The sequence below is a fragment of the Gopherus evgoodei genome, chromosome 5 (assembly GCF_007399415.2).
Source record: "Gopherus evgoodei ecotype Sinaloan lineage chromosome 5, rGopEvg1_v1.p, whole genome shotgun sequence".
Classification (NCBI taxonomy): Eukaryota; Metazoa; Chordata; order Testudines; family Testudinidae; genus Gopherus; species Gopherus evgoodei.
This window is the reverse complement of record NC_044326.1, coordinates 62,104,511-62,124,561: the sequence shown is the minus strand read 5'-3', so window position 1 is coordinate 62,124,561 and position 20,051 is coordinate 62,104,511. Positions and strand designations below refer to the sequence as shown.

Below are 20,051 nucleotides of genomic sequence, written 5' to 3'. Positions count from 1 at the left end.
GGCTTTTTTTTTAATTTTTTTTATTTAATTTTTTTTTTTTTTTTGCTTCTGTGGTGGCACTCCAGCTTTTTTGTTGTTGTTGTTGCTTGAGACGGTAAAAAACCTGGAGCCAGCTCTATGTATAGGGACTCTTGCTCTCTGCAGATCAGCTCATTAGTTCTCTGGAGGCCTTGTGGAAAGGAGAAGCTTCAGATTAATCTCTTCTCCCTGAGGCTCGGAAGTAGTTGCTGATGCAGTCCCATATGTGTGCTGGTGGGGCAAGTGTCATCTGGATTGTTGACTGAAGGTATGGCTACACTTAGAGCTGCACAGCACTGCCGCAGAAGTGCTCCCGCGGCAGCGCTTTGAAGTGCGAGTGTGGTCGCGGCGCCAGCGCTGGGAGAGAGCTCTCCCAGCGCTGCACGTAAACCACCTCCCTGTGGGGATTATCTTACACCGCTGGGAGCCGTGCTCCCAGTGCTGGGGCACTGTTTACACTGGTGCTTTGCAGCGCTGTAACTTGCTGCGCTCAGGGGGGTGTTTTTTCACACCACTGAGCGAGAAAGTTGCAGCACTGTAAAGCACCAGTGTAGCCAAGCCCTGGGCGTCTTTAGCCCTACCCCTTCAGCTCCTTAGAAGTGGCCTGGCCATGTCTCTCAACTTCACACTGTCCCAGCTGTTGGCTCTTACTAGGGTAGCACTAAATTAATGGAATAATGTCATGTAAAGACCAAGGGACAGGGGAGATCCTGGGATGAAGGATAAACTGTATTGGGGTTGCCAGTGTGGAAGTATAAGTAGAAAGCAAATACATAACTTTTAAAAAATTAAATGTCCTTGCTACAGTTTTTGAATCCCCTAGTCCAGTGGTTCTCAACTTTCCAGATTACTGTACCCCTTTCAAGAGTCTGATTTGTCTTGTGTACCCTACTTGCTTACAAAACCAGACAAAAAAAGTACCGTGTCACAGCACACTGTTACTGAAAAATTGCTCACTTTCTCATTTTTACCATATAATTATAAAATAAATCAAATGAAATATAAATATTGTACTTATCTTCCAGTGTATAGTATATAGAGCAGTACAAACAAGTCGTTGTCTGTATGAAATTTTAGTTTGTATTGACTTTGCTAGTGCTTTTTATGTAATTTGTTATAAAACTAGGCAAGTATCTAGATGAGTTGATGTACCCCCTGGAAGACCTCTGTGTACCCCTGCTTGAGAACTACTGCCGTAGTCTGTAAGAGTATTGGGGAAGGAAGATCCCTCCTCTCAACAACAGTGAATATAAAGACCTCCAGCCTTGTTTTCTCTGACAATATGTGTCTCTTGTACGTGGTTTTGGGCTTCCAATGATCTGCAGTTTTTTTCAATGATATTCCCAGGCATCTTTAGTGGCCTTCTCTCTGCCTCTTTAGGACACTTGTTTTTACATTACATTACATCCTTCCCATGCCAATGTTGGCACACAGGACAGACAGTAGTCTACTTCGTACCTCCCGGTCATTTGCTGTTGCTTTCATATGGTGTGGAAAACAGCTGTTCTGCCCTCCCTACGAAGGGTTCTCCTTAAGAATTCTCATAGGTACCCTCGTTTTCTCACACCAGTTGGTTTCCACTTGACAACTTTATGTAGAGGTCTGCATATTGGCATGTGATGTACATGCCCCAGATATGTTTAGAGATTTCTTCTGATTCTGGTGGAGATGAGCTGCTGGTTGGTTATTTCTCAGATCTCTTTGTTGATGTTGAAGTCTTTCCATTCAGTGTCCAGAATTTTTTATAGACATTGATTTTTGAAATTGTCTTGTTTTCTGTCTCACTTTTTAGTAGATTTCCAGCTTTTGCAGCTATATGTTAATACTAAGATTATTTTAGTTGAAAATTTTCAGTTTTCTTCTGGTGCTGTATATCCTTGATTTTGATGCCTTGTTGAGTTTGGTGAATGGTGTGGATGTCTTTCCTATTATTGATGTCACTTCCTTCTTGAGGTCTCCATTGGCTAGTATGGTGGTGCCTGGATAGATGAACTGTTCTACTTTCTTGATGTTTTTGCTTTCTAATGTGATGTTATTGCTCGATAGCTAGCCTTTGAGGCTATTTGTTTAGATTAAGGAGAGAGACTTAACATTAAAGCAAAAGGATGACTTGGAGGACTGCTACTCTAAACAAGTCTAAAAATTCGTATTTTGGAAGTTTATCCTAAAGAGAATCTCATAACACTGATTTGGAAACATGGAATTAAAAACCCTGCAAGAGAGAGGTTACAAAGATGCATAATTTGTCTGTCCACCTATAGTATTTCCTGTCCGAGGGCAATGTGCATATTACTCACACCTTCCTCAAAAGGAATATCTTTTGCCTTTCCCAATACAATTCCAGTCTATAAAGCTACTATCTTCTAGAAATCCATTTCATTTCAATTAAACCTTTGATACAGGAGTACTTTTTTACTTGCATGATAAAACAATATAACATAAACTACCAAATAGTAAAGTGAATACATTACTGGCACAATTCATCCTCATAGAATTAAGTCCTTTTGAAGCTGCCTGTAGAACGCGATAGGAGGTAGAACCATGTCATCTCTCAAATTTGGAATTCCACTATTTCTCTCACTATTTCTCACACAAGTGTGTATGTACACATGTGTTATGTGTACACATAAGCAAACACATGAGAGAGATTTAAAAATTTCAGAGACAGATGTTTTATTTAGAAATGTCTTTCTTACACCATCTAATTATTTCTTCTGCTGTTTAACTCCCCTCCCTTCCCTCCAAGAACATTTTTCTGCTGTCTAAAGCTCAAGCTTCTTGTCCTCACCTTCAAGGCCCTTCAAAATTCAGGCTTTCCTGCACCTGGTCTTCTCTTATCATGTCACCGCCTAGGCTGCTCATTTATCTTCTTCTCTCATAGACCCCTGTGAAAATTTTCCCTTATCAGCTCTTTCATGGAACGTTCTCTTGAACTGATCCTTAAGATCACTGTTTTCTCCTTTGACAAATCCCTCTTCCTTAGCATAGTGTAGGCACTACTGGAATAACAATAATAATAAATTATGAAGTGTAGAATCGTTGGCTTCTGAATTCCATTTCCTGTCATTGCAGCCAGCACTGATGACTTGTCAGGCAGGTGGTATCAGAGCCAGAATTATTAATTCCTTCAGAGACAGAATAGTCTCTGCAATGTGCCCTGAACAGACCATTATATGTAATTTTTGCCTATCCATTTCCAAATATCCCTAGCTTCCACTGCCAGGCAGTGTATTTATGGGAGATTCCTGCACTTTCTAGTACTTAAGACATTTATTCTTCTGTGATATATGAAAGCATTCTGTAACTGCCCAGAAAAACACTGCACTCTTTCTTAGTTCTTAAGTATTACATCACATATAAAATTGCTCACTGAGATTTTAATTTTTTAAATACATTTTCCCAAGAAATGACAGATTAACTATGTCTTGTATTCTTGAAGAAGAAAAGATTCCATTAAAAGCATGGAATGTACCAATACCACTGTGTCAATGCTAATGAAACTGTATCTTGTATTGTCTCTACAGGTATTACACTGCTACATTTCCATGCATGGCAAGAAATATTTTATGCGTACTTTATTATTAAGCTGTGGAACTCAAAACCATAGGATATAATTGAGATCACTAGCTAAATAAGATTTAAACTGTTTAGGCTCATAAATAAGGATAAAATCTGCAGTTACACTAGTTAGATAAAAAATGTAAGGGCTATTATCATGCTTCCAAAAAGCTGACTTTCAGTTGTGGTCAAGAAAGAATCTCCTCCCATCACATTATAGTAATGAACAACTAGTGCATTTGGGAAGATTTCATCTTCCTCTAAAGCGTCAGGTAAAGGTTGCTGCTAAAGAAAGGATATCAGATTAAATGGACCATTTCCCCATTCTGATATAACAAGTCCAAGGCATTAGATCTATTCTCTATCACATAGCAGTCTCTGTCAGAGATAACTGTCAAGTACACAGCATGTGGACTTAATATTCATAGCAGCACAGGTGCAATTCTTCACTGTGGCATTTTTCTGCTCAGTAGTTTGAAAAATGCATCAGGAGTGGGGAAGGAAAGGAAAGACAGAATTTCTACATTTCTGAACCAACTTTAAATTCCTAGCTAAGGATACCTTAGGTGTGATCCTCTGGGTTAGAAAAATGGGTTTTTAGTAGTCAGATGCTCTATTGCCCCCTCCAACATAAATCTCTCTCCCCCAAGGGTATGAGCAAGAGTAGAGTGAAGCCGCATAAGAACGGCCATACTGGGTCAAACCAAAGGTCCATTTAGCCCAGTATCCTGTCTTCCAAAAGCCCAGTATCCTGTCTCAGGTGTCCCAGAGGGAATGAACAGAACAGGTAATCATCAAGTGATCTATCCCCTGGTGCCCATACCAAGCTTCTGGCAAACAGAGGCTATGAACACCATCCCTGTCCATCCTGGCTAATAGCCATTGATGGATCTATCCTCCATGAATTTATCTAGTTCTTTTTTGAACCTTGTTATAGTCTTGGCCTTCACAGCTTCCTCTGGCAAGGAGTTCCACAGGTTGACTGTGCGTTGTATGAAAAAATACTTCCTTTCATATGTTTTAAACCTGCTGCCTATTATTTTCATTTGGTGACCCCTAGTTCTTATGTTTTAAGAATGAGTAAATAACACTTCCTTATTTACTTTCTCCAAACCAGTCATGATTGTATAGACCTCTATCATATATTGGAATTGCTAAAGGTTCAGAAAAGGGCAACAAAAATGATTAAGGATATGGAGCGTCTTCCATATGAGGAGAGATTAATAATATGGGACTTTTCAGCTTGGAAAAAGACAACTAAGGGGGGGGATATGATAGAGGATTTAGTCCATAGTATTGTGTGTTTATTGGTCTAGTGTGCTGTGAATCTAAATCCCTTCTCAGATTTAAAAAAATAAAGAGGAAAATAGGGACATATATCAGATATGCAAACATTTTGTGGATTAGGTAACAACTTTACTCATGTGGGGTAATTTTCTTCAATTATATGATTTTGAGAAAAATATTTTCTTTCTGCAGTGCATTTAATCTGTATATTGATTTGTAAATTGCTTTGGGACACTGAATTATGAATACTTCATAATCCACCTCTTTTGAAGAGAATAAAAAAGACAGTCTCTGCATCTGTGTTACAGGAAAATGTATATAGGTGAAAGAGAAGTAATGTGTGTATATATAGTGAGGAGCTGTACAGCTCTATAGCAGAACATTAAGACCGTGAAACTCTGAAGCTGATGAAGGTATCTCCTGCTCCCTCAAACATCATTTTTACACTTATCCATAATTATTTTGTTTAAAGGGAGTTAAGTTCTTAGGATGCATTATTCTTTTTATCACAACTGTTCCCTCAACACACAGACACTCTCTCTCTCTCTTCCCCCCTTCCACCCAGGCACACTCAAGGCCTATTCTTAAGCAAATTGAAATAATTTAATTGGCTTTAGTCAGTGGGCTTTGGATGGTTCCATGGACATAACATAAATGTAGGTAAGTTAAGTCCCAAAAATGTCAGCAGTTGTTTTCATTTTTCTTGTTAATTTTTTGCTTCTTGCTTTTTATATCTTTATGTGCTGCAAATAAACACATTCATTTAACTTCTATACTTTAGCCCTTCCTGAATATCATACTCTGTGGTTTTACGTTTGCTTGAAACACTCAAGAGGATAGTCTGACTGTGTTTGGTTAGGTAAATCACGCATGAGTTTTTGAGATGACCTCTGTTCTCTAAACAGGTGTACGATGATCCCTGATAGTCTTACACATCACTCTATTACACCACTAATAAAGGTTTTCTCTGATTGAATAAGGATTATAGCCAACTGCTGTTACATCTGGCTAAAGATTTTAGTCAAAAGGATAATTGGAAAGATGCAATAAACTATCAGTTTCTGCTTACTAGGGCTGTCAAGCGATTTAAAAAATTAATAGTGATTAATCGTACAATTAATCATGCTGTTAAACAATAAGAGAATACCATTTATTTAAATATTTTTGGATGTTTTCTACATTTTCAATTTCAATTACAACACAGAATACAAAGTGTACACTGCTCACTTTATTTTTGAATACAAATATTTTCACTGTAAAAAAACAAAGAAATAGTATTTTTTAGTTCACCTAATACAAGTACTGTAATGCGATCACTTTATCGTGAAAGTTGAACTTAAAAATGTAGAATTATCTACAAAAAAAATGGATTAAAAAATAAAACAATATAAAACTTTAGAGCCTACAAGTCCACTCATTCCTACTTCTTGTTCAGTCAACTGCTCAGACAAACAAGTTTGGTTACAATTTGCAAGAGGTAATGCTGCCCACTTCTTGTTTACAATGTTACCTGAAAGTGAGAACAGGTGTTCACATCGCACTGTTTTAGCTGGCATCTCAAGATATTTGTGTGCCAGATGTGCTAAAGATTCATATGTCTCTTCATGCTTCAGCCGTGATTCCAGAGGACGTGCGTCCATGCTGATGGCGGGTTCTGCATGTTAATGATCCAAAGCAGAGTGAACATGTTCATTTTCATCATTTGAGTCAGATGCCACCAGCAGAAGGTTAATTTTTTTTTTTTTGGTGGTTCAGGTTCTGTAGTTTCCACATCGGAGTGTTGCTCTTTTAAGACTTCTGACATCATGCTTCACACCTCGTCCCTCTCAGATTTTGGAAGGCACTTCAGATTCATAAACCTTGAGTTGAATTCTGTAGCTATTTTTAGAAATCCCATATTGGTACCTTCTTTGCATTTTGTCAAATCTGCAGTGAAAGTGTTCGTAAAATGAACATGTGCTGGTTCGTCATCCAAGATTGCTATAACATGAAATATATGGTAGAATGCGGGTAAAATGGAACAGGAGACATCCAATTTTCCCCCAAGAAGTTCAGTCACAAATTTAATTAACACATTTTTTTTTTACCAGGCATCATTAGGATGGAAGTATGTTCTCTGGAATGGTGGCTGAAGCATGAAGTCGCATACGAATGTTTAGCATATCAGTCACATAAATACCTTGCAACGCCGGCTACAAAAGTGCCACGCAAAAGCCTGTTCTCGCTTTCAGGTTACATTGTAATTAAGAAGGAGGCAGCAGTATCTCCCATAAATGTAAACAAACTTGTTTGTCTTAGCAATTGGCAAAATAAGAAGTAGGACTGAGCAGACTTGTAGGCTCTAAAGTTTTACACAGTTTTGTTTTTGAATGCAGTTCTGTAACAATTTCCCCCCCTTTTTTATGTTACATTTTCACGATAAAGAGAATGCACTACAGTACTTATTTGAGTTGAATTGAAAAATACTACTTCTTTTTATCATTTTTACAGTGTAAATATTTGTAATAAAAATAATATAAAGTGAGCAATATATACTTTGTATTCTGTGTTGTAACTGAAATCAGTATATTTGAAAATGTAGAAAAACATGCAAAAATATTTAATAAATTTGAATTGTTTAACAATTCTATTGTTAAATTCTGTTGTTTAACAGTGCGATTAATTGTGATTAATTTTTAAAACTGTGATTAATTTTTTGAGTTAATCACATGAGTTAACTGCGATTAATCAACCATCCTACTGCTTACTATTTTAATCCTTAAAAAGTATTTCTGAGGAATAATTTTTTCTTGTCATTATGCTAATTGAAGTGTGAATAAATAGGTGTTACTTTTCATTATGTAAATTGAGTGAATATCCTTTGCTTTTCAACCTAGTTTTGCATGGATCTGAGCACCACCTGAGAGTCTGAATGCTCACTAATTTGCTGGAAACTCTCAGCACTTTGCAGTATTGGACACGAACAAATATATGAAAAAAATCTAATCTGATTAGCAGGAAAGGGTCATTAATATCAAACAAATCCATCATTAAAATTCCTGAGCTCTAGCCAAGTAACTTTAAACATTTCCTTTTTCCTAATGTATTTTATAATATCAACAGTTCTTCAACTTGAAACACGTGATTAATGAGCATTGACATTTTGCTACAAACCAGCAGCTTTTTTGTCTCAACGCACTCTGTAGGTATGATGATGAGTCAATGGCAAAATTATTTATTCCTCAGAAAGTTACAATAAATGTAATTTATCTTTTTTTAGTATGTTTTTAAACCTCATTGCACTTAATCTAAACAAAAGGAAAATATAAACCAGACACTGCTAAAATATTTTTCATTAGAGATAATGGAAACTATTTTCCCCTTGTAAGTCCATAAAAGGCAATGAAAGTCCCAATACATCTAGACATTTTCACTCTTTTTACGCAACATATTTTTTTTCTCCAGAATTTTCATGTCACATACAACAAACATTTATCATATACATTTATATAACATCAAGCAAATTAAGAGCATTATATTTTAAGGGCAAAAGTGGATCTCAGTTATGGTGGTATAAATGTGGAGTAACTCTATTGACTTACATGGAGTTACTTCAGATTTATACTAGGGTAATTTACAGTAGAATTTTGGTGCTTACCATTTCCGCAAATCCTGTTTGACTGCATGGCATCATCATCAGTATATATTCTTCAAGTTCTGACACTTACGTAATACTGCACTAAGATATTGTCTAAATTCTGAGTCTCAATGCACTACTTCCAAAACTATGTTAGTGAGGTGGAAGAGAATAATGAAACATGCTTTCAGTATGTGCAAGTACTGTAAACCGGCAGAAAATAAAGAATGCTGATTCTGGTATTTGATGTATGTCACGTAAAGCCCTATTCAGCAATATATACTTAAACTAAGTTTACCTAATGGACAGAAAATATGTTTTGCTATTGCTTTAAGAATGGAAAATAGATTTTTGTGCATTGCAGTTATTAAGTGACAGCCTCTGAAATAAATGCCAGTTTTCAGGATAATATCTTAGAATACCGAAAAAAGAGGAGGGATTGTGTTCTTAATCCTCTTTAAATGTGAAGTACTATAAGAGATTAATATTGAATATCACTAAAAGCCACTAGTTAATGCATAGGATTTTTTTTCTTGCTTGTTCATGATAGAATAACTTTGTAATAAATCACTGATGTAAAATAAATGAAATCACAGAACTGTACATTTGTAGGAGCATGGCCTTTGCTTACAACACACAGATCTTGAATTAGATAAAGATTTGTATTTCAAAATCTTCTTAACTCAAGCTGACATGAAGATTAGTGTACAAACATCCAGCCACAAGGAACAGCTGCTAAGTCCCCCTCTCTCCCAAGGATAATATGGGCCAGTTACTGGAACTGATGAGAGCTACAATATGGTCAGTATCTTAGGCTGGTCTCTGGCTCCCTGGGGGGTCCGAAACTGGAAAGTGAAAATATCAGTGCTTTGGGAAATCACACTGTCCTCTTCCCTTGCCAGTGTCTCCTTGACACGGGAATTTTGTTTTGGAAATCTGAGAAGGAGTCAAATGAAGCCCTTTTTGCCTGACAAAGCAGTCTCTTTAAAATTCACACACACACAAATCATTTCAGAATTAACTTTCAGCAACTACTAAATTTGAATAACAGTAATAAATGCAACCTGGAGCTAGTTCACTCGTTTATTGCTTCACTCAAGAAAAGTCAAAGAGCAAAAATTAAAACAATGTTAAAAATAATAAAAGGGAAATGGAAAAGAACACGTACCCTGGTTATAATCAAAGGCTGGTTAAAATCTATCCCTCCAGTCAGCCTGAATCCCCAAGGAGCAGGTCCTGGGAGAACGACGTTCTGTGGCATTGTACACCAGTTTTCTGACAGCTATTATTACTGGATTATTTTTCTTTTTTCCCTAGCTTGGTAAAGGGAGCTGAAGGCTGAGCTGTAGGAATAAAGATCCTGTCAGCAGTGTCTTTGCTGGACAGGGCAGCAGATCCTTTATACGCCTCAGAAGTTTTTTCTCATCCCACAGCTGCAGAAACAGCACTTTATCCCTTCTCCTGTATGATGTCACTCGTCTCTTGTCTCCTCCATCCACAGGGGGAGTACCAACTTTGGTAAAACAGTCTGGATGCTCTGTGGAGTTTACAGTGAATAGATTTACTTTATTTGCTGCCTCACAGTGTTCCGCCCAGCCCAGCATTCAGTAAGCTTCAGGTTACAGCTTCCTATTTCTCTCTTAAAGCAACCTGGTCTCACTTTTGATGATGTGATTGTATTACAGCACTGTCTTTGTTTTAACCATACCACAGCATCATCAACATTTCACCTAACAAAGAAATATTTAATATTGAGCTTTTTCCCTCCTGAATGATCATTTTGCATTTCAGTCAGCTTGTGATATAGTCATTTACTTGACCACAAAGTCTTTCTAGCCCTTCATTTGAAGTTTTCAGCTATATCAGGGGTTCTCAAACTGGGGATCGTAAGATTTTTTCAGGGGGTCATGAGGTGTTAGTCTCCCCCCCCAAACCCTGCTTCACTTCCAGCATTTATAATAATATTAATTATAAACAATGTGTTTTTAATTTATAAGGGCAGGTTGCATTCAGAGCTGTGAAAGGGGTCACCAATACGGAAGTTTGAGAACCACTGGGCTATATGTTTTGTACAGTGTACACATATAAAATGTTTGTGCTCGCTTGAAAATTTTTAACAATGTCATAGATATTTCTTATACATAGACATTTCTTATACATAGACTTGGAAACAAAAATGCAACTAGTGTAATAGATAACCACTTCTCTTTCTTTTGGCATTGTCTTGGACTCTGTAGTTCTTATACAGGTACATTCAGTTTGTGCTGCTCACTCTGGTTCCCAGTTGGTTCTGTTGCAGCAGATGATGTTTTCTTTCCATCTTTCTGCTTTATCTTGACTAACATTTCTTTTGTATCTGACTGTAAAAGAGATATTTTCCAGTGGTGCTGTTCTTAGATGTTTCCTTTCCCATTGTACTGGAATAGTTCCCCATGAGTATCTTATACTAGCAAGGTTAGTCTGCAAGTGTTCCTGTTGTTCCAGTTCTCCACTGACAGCCTTGACTCCACATCACTTTTCTGTTATTGCTGCTGAGGGCTTAGCCCTTGTATTGAGATACAGTGGAAAAGTAGAAATTCTATTTAATTAGGCAAAAGGTCAGCTAAAATCAGTTGGAGTTTTGCCAGAGTAAAGACAAAGAGAAAACTGGGTAAAGATTTAAGGATTTGACTTAATGATAATAATGGCCCAGATTGTGTTTCATAGCTCAGTGGAAAAATTTCCCATTCCCCATGGCAGAGGACTTCACTGCTTCCACTTCACTATGCTCCCCCACCATTTTTTGGAGGCCTATCCGTGTGGTCTGTAGTCCACTCAGGGGAAGGTGCTTATAACAAGGTGGACCAGGAGAAACTGTAGGTGAGCGGGGAGTGGTGCGCATTGTCATCCCTCTGGTTTTGTGGAGAATTTCCTCAGATTTCATCTTTTCTTCTGAGCACCCAGAGAGCCTGAGGGGTAAAGGGGGAGGTGATGCCAGTTGTCTAGGGATCTGTCAACTTTCTGGGTGGCCCAGCAGCCCTTTTCAACAAGGAAGCATACCACAGCCCCTCCTGATAGGATGTCAAGTAGGAAGGTAGGGGGATAATTCCACAAGATACTCAGATACCAAGATGATGGATGTGGCATAGAACTTGACTGGAATCTGAATCCCCTCTCTTGGATTTTCCGCTCGCCATGAATATGTATTTTACCCTATATATTTACTCTTTGTTTGTAGTCCATCAATCAGTTTTAAGTCCACAGGACAGTGCTCATATCCAAACTAGTTCTAATCCATTTCATAAGAGATTTTTTTAATGTAATGTATTAGATGTTTTACTAAAATGCCAGTATATTACATCTACTGTATTTCCTTGATGTCATAATTTTTTATTTCTTTTAGAAAATCCAGTTTTTCTTGCAAGATGTATTATTTACATCTGGTTATTGCCCATGGCTTCATTATACTTTTGATCTTTACATATTTTCTGTTATTGTTTGTTGTTATGCTAGAGACTGAAGATAGACTTTGATCATTGTCAGGATCACTCTTGACTTCTTTTTACATATTTTTTCCAGCCTTCTTATAACTCTCCAAATATCCATGGCTTGCTAAAGAATCTGCTCAACAGATAACTCTTCTCTGATGAATGATTTGGTTAGTTTATTAGTTGATTTGCTTAACACTTCAGGATGCAAATAGTCATTCTGAGTCACTAGAGTCAAGGCAGCTTCCGTAGTCTCACTTCGTGAGGTGCCAGTCATTGACATCTATTAAGTAGCACTGTAGACCTCTGGCCATACTTTCACAAGACATTGTGCCCTAGTTCAGTGGTGTAATCAGTCTGGGCCACTGGACATTTTGTTTACATTTGCACAGCTGCACGCAGCTCCCAGTGGCTGCGATTCGCCATTCCCAGCCAATGGGAGCTGCAGGAAACGATGTGGGCTACAGGGAGGTACTGGCCGCAGCTTCCCGCAGCTCCAATTGGCTGGGAATGGCAAACCTGCAGCTGTGCAAATGTAAACAAAGTGTCTGGCAGCCTGCTAGCAGATTACCCTGATGGGCCGCAGGTTACCCACCACTGCCCTAGTGCAAGCCTCTGCAGTTGATGCATCCCTTTGATTTGGTGGTCCTTCAGTCATCAGTACTGCAAAGATCCTCACACCCTTCTCATTAATAAGTACTTCTTGTCAGTCATCCACAGTGCCTGGGGACCAGCACTGGGGAAAAGAAAAAAGGTTACTTATATATATATATATATATATATATATATAGTAACTGAAGTTCTTTGTGTAGTCCCTGTCTCTGTTCCGCTATCTGCTCTTCTCTGCTTCAGATCCTTTACTCATGATTTGCAGTAGAGGAGGAACTGGAGCGGCACTTGGTCCATACTTCCCCTTATGCCTTCAGTTTGGTGCTTGAAGAGAAGAGTGCAGGTGTGGACCTATGGACCCTAGCAAAAAAAATTTCAGTTTCAGGTGCATGGAGCACATGTGTACCCCATAGTGGAATACAGATATGAACCACACATCTCAAAGAACTTCAATTACTATATAGATAAGTGGCTCTCTTTTTAGTGCAATAACTTTGCTTGTTTTCTTGACATCATTAGTATTCAGTCTTGAAATATAGCTTCCCTATCCATAAAAGTGCAATCTTTTATTGTCATGACTGTGTCATGTGATTGCCTACTAATAGCTTCCTTTGGATCAAAGTATGTTTTCTTGGATTGCAGTTTTTGCTTCAAACATTCCAGCTTACCTGTTTTTCTGACTTTGCTGGGTAGTCTTTAGTTTGATGCCTGTGCCAAATAGATGTCTCTTCTGTCAGCCCAATGCACATTTGAAGGTGTGATGTAGATCATATTTCTTCTTCTGAGCCTGCAAAATTCTGTTCTATCAGTTTTCAGAGATATTTTCCTGTATCAAAGTCCATAGGAGGCACATGTAGAGCACGTGATATGGTCTTCTCATTCTACGCCTGGAGTCGGCAACCTCTGGCACGCAGCTCGCCAGGGTAAGCACCCTGGCGGGTTGGGCCAGTTTGTTTACCTGACATGTCTGCAGGTTCGGCCGACTGCGGCTTCCACTGGCTGCGGTTTGCCTCTCCAGGCTAATGGGGTTGGCGGGAAGCTGCGGCCAGCACATCCCTCGGCCTGCACCACTTCCTGTCGCCCCTATTGGCCTGGAGCGGCGAACAATGGCCAGTGGGAGCCGTGATCAGCCGAACCTGTGGACGCGGCAGGTAAACAAACTGGCCCGGCCCACCAGGGTGCTTACCCTGTCGAGCCGCGTGCCAGAGGTTGCCGACCCCTGTTCTACACCATGCCTGAACTGTAACAAACTTCTATCCTAGTTGTGAGCTTTACCTGTTAGTCATGATAAATTGCTAAACTGAGTCAATGTTTGTGTGATTTGACCAATAGCCATCTGAGAATACTAACCTGAGACTCTGAAAATCATTTATATGTGTGAAATAGTATGTATTTTAAACCCAGATTTTAACAGGTGAAAGGCTAGAATTTTCAGCCAGTGCATAACATATTTCCTGCTTCAGACTTTAAAAACATTACATATATCTATGTTCTCTCTAAAATATTGATTAGTAAGTGTTACTAAATTTAAAATAAACTGTGACTCTTTGCATACAGTATATACAGTTTTTTCATAATGACATAGAGTGCATAACTAGTTAATAACTTGGATCCTGCTGATCTTTTATATCAGTCTTTGGTTAGTGGGTGCCTGATAAATCTGAAGTACTGTCTGCTCTTTCTCTTCCCTGGTTGAAGTGAAGGACGGGAGCTCTGGTACTCTAGTCATGCCCTGGTGTGAGGAGAGGGAGGGTGCTGAGCTTTGTGATTGTACACCTCCCCCAGCCACTGGCTGTTGCAAGTGGATATGTGGTTGGGAGGGAGAGGGGGAAGGAATTCCAGTAATTTTCTCTCACATGTGTGAATGTGAGTGGGACTCAACTACAACATCCTCTGTCAGGGCATGTCTGCACTACAGATTTAAGTCAACCTATATTAGGTTGACTTATAGCCACCGCAGTATTTACAGCAGTGGACCACACTGTCCTCCTTCTGTTGGTGACATGTGTCCTCACTAGGACACCGACTGAAGTGTGTGTGTGGGGAGGAGGGGGGTGGGCTGAGAGCCAGTGCTCTTAGCTCAGCACAGCTCCCTGGCAGTAGCCCACCTGGAGTCTCAGCTCCTGGCTGGGAACAGGGGCCAGCTGCCCAGGCTTCTCAGCTCCCTGAGCTGGGAGCCATCAGGCAGCAGCTGTGAAATTGACAAGACAGCCAACAGACAATGTAAATAACACAGTGTTTACACAGACACTGCGAGCTTGTCTCCACTTATGGGGGGATTGACGCATGGCGAGCTACCCACCGGGGCTTGTTTAGCGGATCTTAAATTGACCACCAATTGCTCTCCTGTCAACTCTGGTACTCCACCAGAACAAGAAGCATAAGATAGGTCAACAGGAGAGTTTCTCTTGTCAACTCAGCACAGTGTAGACACAGCAAAAGGTCAGCCTAAGCTACATTGACTCCAGCTACTTTATTCATGTAGCTGAAATTGCATAACTTAGGTCAGCTGAGCCCCAGAGTGTAGACCTACCCTGCATTGCCCTAAAAAACCCGACATACGCCTCTTGTGGCGGTGGAGTTGGAGTTATTATGTCTGTGTAGGAGAGCACTTACATTGGCGGGACAAGGCTGCCTTACGTCAACCTAACTGTGGGTACGTCTACACTACGGGATAATTCCGATTTTACATAAACCGGTTTTATAAAACAGATTGTATGAAGTCGAGTGCACGCGGCCACACTAAGCACATTAATTCGGTGGTGTGTGTCCATGGTCTGAGGCTAGCATCGATTTCCGGAGTGTTGCACTGTGGGTAGCTATTCCGTAGCCATCCCATAGTTCCCACAGTCTCCCCCGCCCCTTAGAATTCTGGGTTGAGAGCCCATTGTCGCGGGTGGTTCTGGGTAAATGTCATCAGTCATTCCTTCGGGAAAGCAACGGCCGACAATCATTTCGCGCCATTTTTCCCTGGATTGCCCTGGCAGACACCATGGCACAGCAACCATGGAGCCCGTTCAGCTTTTTTTTTTTTACAGTCACCGTATGTGTACTGGATGCCACAGACAGAAGCGATACTCCAGCGTTAGACAGCAGCATTCATTTGCTTTTGCATGATAGCAGAGACGGTTATCAGTCGTTCTGTACCGTTTGCTGCCTGTGTAAATTGGCAATGAGATGATGGTTATCTGTCCTTCTGTGCTGTCTGCTGCTATCATGGGTGGCCCTGGCTGAGATCGGCTGGGGGCGCAAAAGCAAAACTGGGAATGACTCCCCAAGTCAATCCCTCCTTTATGGTTTCTAAAAATAGAGTCAGTCCTGCCTAGAATATGGGGCAAATGTACTAGAGAAGCAGTGTATCAGAGAGCACAGCTGCTCCGTGTCAGATCCCGTAGAAATGATGAGCTACATGCCATTCACAGGGGGTGTCCCTGCAACAACCCCACCCATTGCTTCCCTCCTCCCCCAACCTTCCTGGGCTACCATGGCAGTGCCCCCCCCATTTGTGTCATGAAGTTATAAAGAATGCAGGAATAAGAAACAGTGACTTGTTAGTGAGATAAAATGAGAGGGAGGCAGCCTCCCCGTGTTATGACAGTCCAGGCAGGACATTAAGCAGTGCGGGGGAGAGGAGCCCAGCATGCCACTGCTATGATAGTCCAGGCAGGACAGAATCTTTTCTTTACACAGGAAAGGGAGGGGCATGATGGAGCTCAGCCCCCAGTGACTATGATGAAGACGGTTACCAGCCGTTCTGTCCCATCTAATGGGAATGACCGGAAGTCATTCCTATTTTTACCCAGGCACCCCTGAGGCCAGCCAGGGATATTCAGCAGTTATCAAGCATGTTGTACCGTCTGCCACCAGGGAGGGAAGAGGAGTGGATACTGCTCTTTACTGCCGCAGCATCGCGTCTACCAGCAGCATTCACTAGACATAGGGTGACATTAAAAAAAGTCAAACAATTTTTTTCCTTTTTCTTTCACGTGGTGGTGGGGGAGGGGGTACATTGATGAGCTATTCCCACGCCGGACAATGTGTTTGAATCTACAGGCATTGGGAGCTCAGCCAAGAATGCAAATACTTTTCGGAGACTGCTGGGGACTGTGGGATAGCTGGAGTCCTCAGTACCCCCTCCCTCCCTCCATGAGCGTCCATTTGAGTCTCTGGCTTCCCGTTACGCTTGTCACGCAGCACTGTGTAGCCTGTAGATTTTTTTTTCAAACGCTTTGGCATTTTGTCTTCTGTAACGGAGCTCTGATAGAACAGATTTGTTTCCTCATACAGCGATCAGATCCAGTATCTCCCGTACGGTCCATGCTGGAGCTCTTTTTGGATTTGGGACTGCATCGCCAACCGTGCTGATCAGAGCTCCACGCTGGGCAAACAGGAAATGAAAATCAAAATTTCACGGGGCTTTTCCTGTTTACCTGGCCACTGCATCCAAGCTGAGATTGCTGTCCAGAGCAGTCACAGTGGTGCACTGTGGGATACCACCCGGAGGCCAATACCGTCGATTTGCGGCCACACTAACCCTAATCCGATATGGTAATACCAATTTTAGCGCTACTCCTCTCGTCGGGGAGGAGTACAGAAACCAATTTAAAGAGCCCTTTATATCGATATAATGGGCCTCATAGTGTGGACGGGTACAGCGTTAAATCGGTTTAACGCTGCTAAAATCGGTTTAAACGTGTAGTGTGGACCAGGCCTATGTAGTGTAGACCAGGCACCAATCTCTACTTTTCCTGTCTTCCCCCCTTGTGCATAGCTCCAGTGCTTCCTCCTGCTACCCAGAGATTCTGAACAGGAAGACTGAAACTGATCAGATTCTTATTAATTTCATTCTGATGCTGGAATTCACTGGAGCAGTCTGTAGGAAGACAGCACTATATTGGTTTATATTTGGCTCAACTTTGCAACCATAGGGGCTAGATTTTTTTCTTAAAATCCTGCAGAAGTTGAAGACTTAACCCCTCTCTTACTTGCCATGGGAAGCGTGTCACTTTGCAGTGGTGAGTAGGCATCTTGGAGTTTTTTAAGGCCTGCATTAAAGGTCTGTCATAGATTAACAAAGAAATATTAAATGCAAAAATAACATTTTGCTGACATGGCATTTTTTGTAAATTTGTGAAATATATTATTTCTAAGTGATTTTATTCTAAACAACTGAGAAGCTAGAAACTGAATTATTAAAATAAACCCAATGTTGCCTTTCTGAGCACGCTGGGTTTTTGTAGGGCTTTCATGCTGTGTAAGATTTGGACACTGATTTTTAAAAATATCTTTTAAAAAAGAACACTGAAGTATATGGTGAAGGAAGGGAAAGAGGCACATGTAAAATATGGCTGGGATTTTTAAAGGTCCCTAAGGGAATTAGATGCCTCACTCACCTTGAAGTTCATTGGCATTTAAGCACCTAATACCCTTAGAGCCCTTAGACTCCTTTGAAAACCCAACCCTTCCTTGTGTTTACAAACAGATACAAATACATCAAATATCCATCTATCTATCCCATTATCATAGTACTGACTGCCTGAAATTTTGAATCTACCAACCCTGACAATATCTCTGTTGTGCCTTTATCACGAGTTAAGGATATAGTTATAACATTACATGGGAATTTCCTTTCTGTTGTTAGTTTGTGTTTCAAACCTGGTTTTATTTAAATGTGTTTTTTGTATTTAATAACTAAGTTACAAAGCAGTTCTATATTTTTGATTTAAAAGGGAGATGTGTTTCTACAAGGTGTAGGTTTTCTGAATGGAAATTACATTTTTTATCTAATTAGTGTATTGAAATGTACCTGGAAGTTTGTTTTTATGTTCTGACAGAAAATAGCAAATTTGATAAACTATTAGATTAGGACTATAACACTCGCTGTAAGTAAGGAATCATGTGTCAATTTAGTCATACAGTCATCAGTGGCTCAGCTCCATGTTAATAGCTAGAATCAAACGTCATCTCCAAGTTTGGCAAGCTGCTGCCTTATTTGGTTTAAAGTGAAAGCCCATTCTGGCACTGGAAACTGAGCAGGCTCATTCCAGAAGAGTTAGTTTGGAATAAACTAGCAAGGGCTTGTGCCTGGGCAACAGATCAGAATAATGTCTGATATTAGTTTGTATGCTCAGAGAATTAACATTCATACACACACTTTTTAAAATTATGTAAGGAAGCTATTAAACAGTTCTCTAATAAAAAGGTAGTATGAGAACTAGAATATCTAAGTGTTAATTTCTATATATTTGTCTTTCAGTTATGTTAGGTTAATCTATTACATAACTTACTACAGAGGTAGGTAAAAATACTCTTGAAAAGTATTAAAAATAATTCACTAGACTCCACTTATATTGCCTGTTGTTTTCAGCAAATGTACAATAACATTTATAAACAACTCACTTGTTTTTGATAAAATTGCAGGTTTTTATTTGTACACAAATTAAATTTAAACCAAATAATGGGAGTAATTGTTTACTCTGATATATGATTGTTTAATCATTTGTGTATAATATATAGTGATTGGTCCTGGCTGGATTTTGAAGGGTAGAGATATTTAGCATGTTTACAAAAGGGATGCTAAGGAAGGCTAGTGGGCTCAGGGGGTTGATTGATAATAACCTTACACTTTTAGGTCACCTGTTCTAATCCAGCCTGACGAGTAATGAGGGAAATTTACTATCTGATGATTGTGCATTGATGAATATTATTGCGGTTGCTATTATTTGGTTGACCACCACCAAGTGATGGATGAAGACTAGGGACAAGATTTTAAAAGATATTTAGATGTTTAATTCCCATTGATTTCAATGAGAGTTAGGTGCTTAACTGCCTTGAAAAATCTGGCCCCAGATGGTAGTATTATGCTCTGAGTTCCCTTTAATTCCATGGGTCAGGAGGTGGAACTGGCTTGCTTGTGGACCCAGGAGCAGGGCCACAGTTTTTGCTGCCCTAGGCGGCAGTGCTCCTCCTCTGAGCATTCGGCAGCGGGCATCCTTCTGCTCCACATCTTCGGGGCACTTCGGCGGCGGGTCCCGGAGCAAGTGAAGGACCCGCCGCCAAATGTCCGCCGAAGACCCGGAGCAGAGGGAACCCCTGCTGCTGAATTTCTGCCAAGGGCAACAAAATGCCACCCCCCAAATCCTACCGCCCTAGGCAACCGCCTAGGGTCGCCTAGTGGAAGCGCCGGCCCTGTGTGGATCTAGTGGGAGTGGATAGGGCTGCTCTAGAGTGGCTTTGTTCTTTTCTCTCAGTGAGATCTCAACAGGTAGTTTTGGGCTACTGCTCTTCTTTCTAAAGAGCTCAAGCGTGTGGTGCTGCAGTGTGCTATTGTCACCTGTGATGGGGTGTACAAACTCCACACTGAGCAAGAAGGGCTTATTTTGGGCTCAGCCAGCCATGCCCACCGCACTTGCTGCATCTGCTGGAGGAATTAAAAAGGCAGGGAATTAGCTCATTTGGCGAGCAGAGCTGAAGGTGAGCAGACCTGCAGCCCATAG

At 40.4% G+C, this 20,051-nt stretch overlaps 1 protein-coding gene across 3 annotated transcripts in view; it reads right to left on the bottom strand.

The window, feature by feature from the left end:
* Positions 1–10,026, bottom strand: part of PDLIM3 (PDZ and LIM domain 3) — a 42,321-nt gene extending 32,295 nt beyond the window's left edge. The window contains exon 1 of one of the 3 annotated variants that reach the window (XM_030563839.1): positions 9,648–10,026. In XM_030563839.1, coding sequence (XP_030419699.1) covers positions 9,648–9,740 — 93 coding nt within the window. In that variant the 5' untranslated portion in view covers positions 9,741–10,026. The remainder of the gene's footprint in view (positions 1–9,647) is intronic. The other 2 variants (XM_030563840.1, XM_030563841.1) reach the window with 2 other exon arrangements.
* Positions 10,027–20,051: the final 10,025 nt, after the last annotated feature.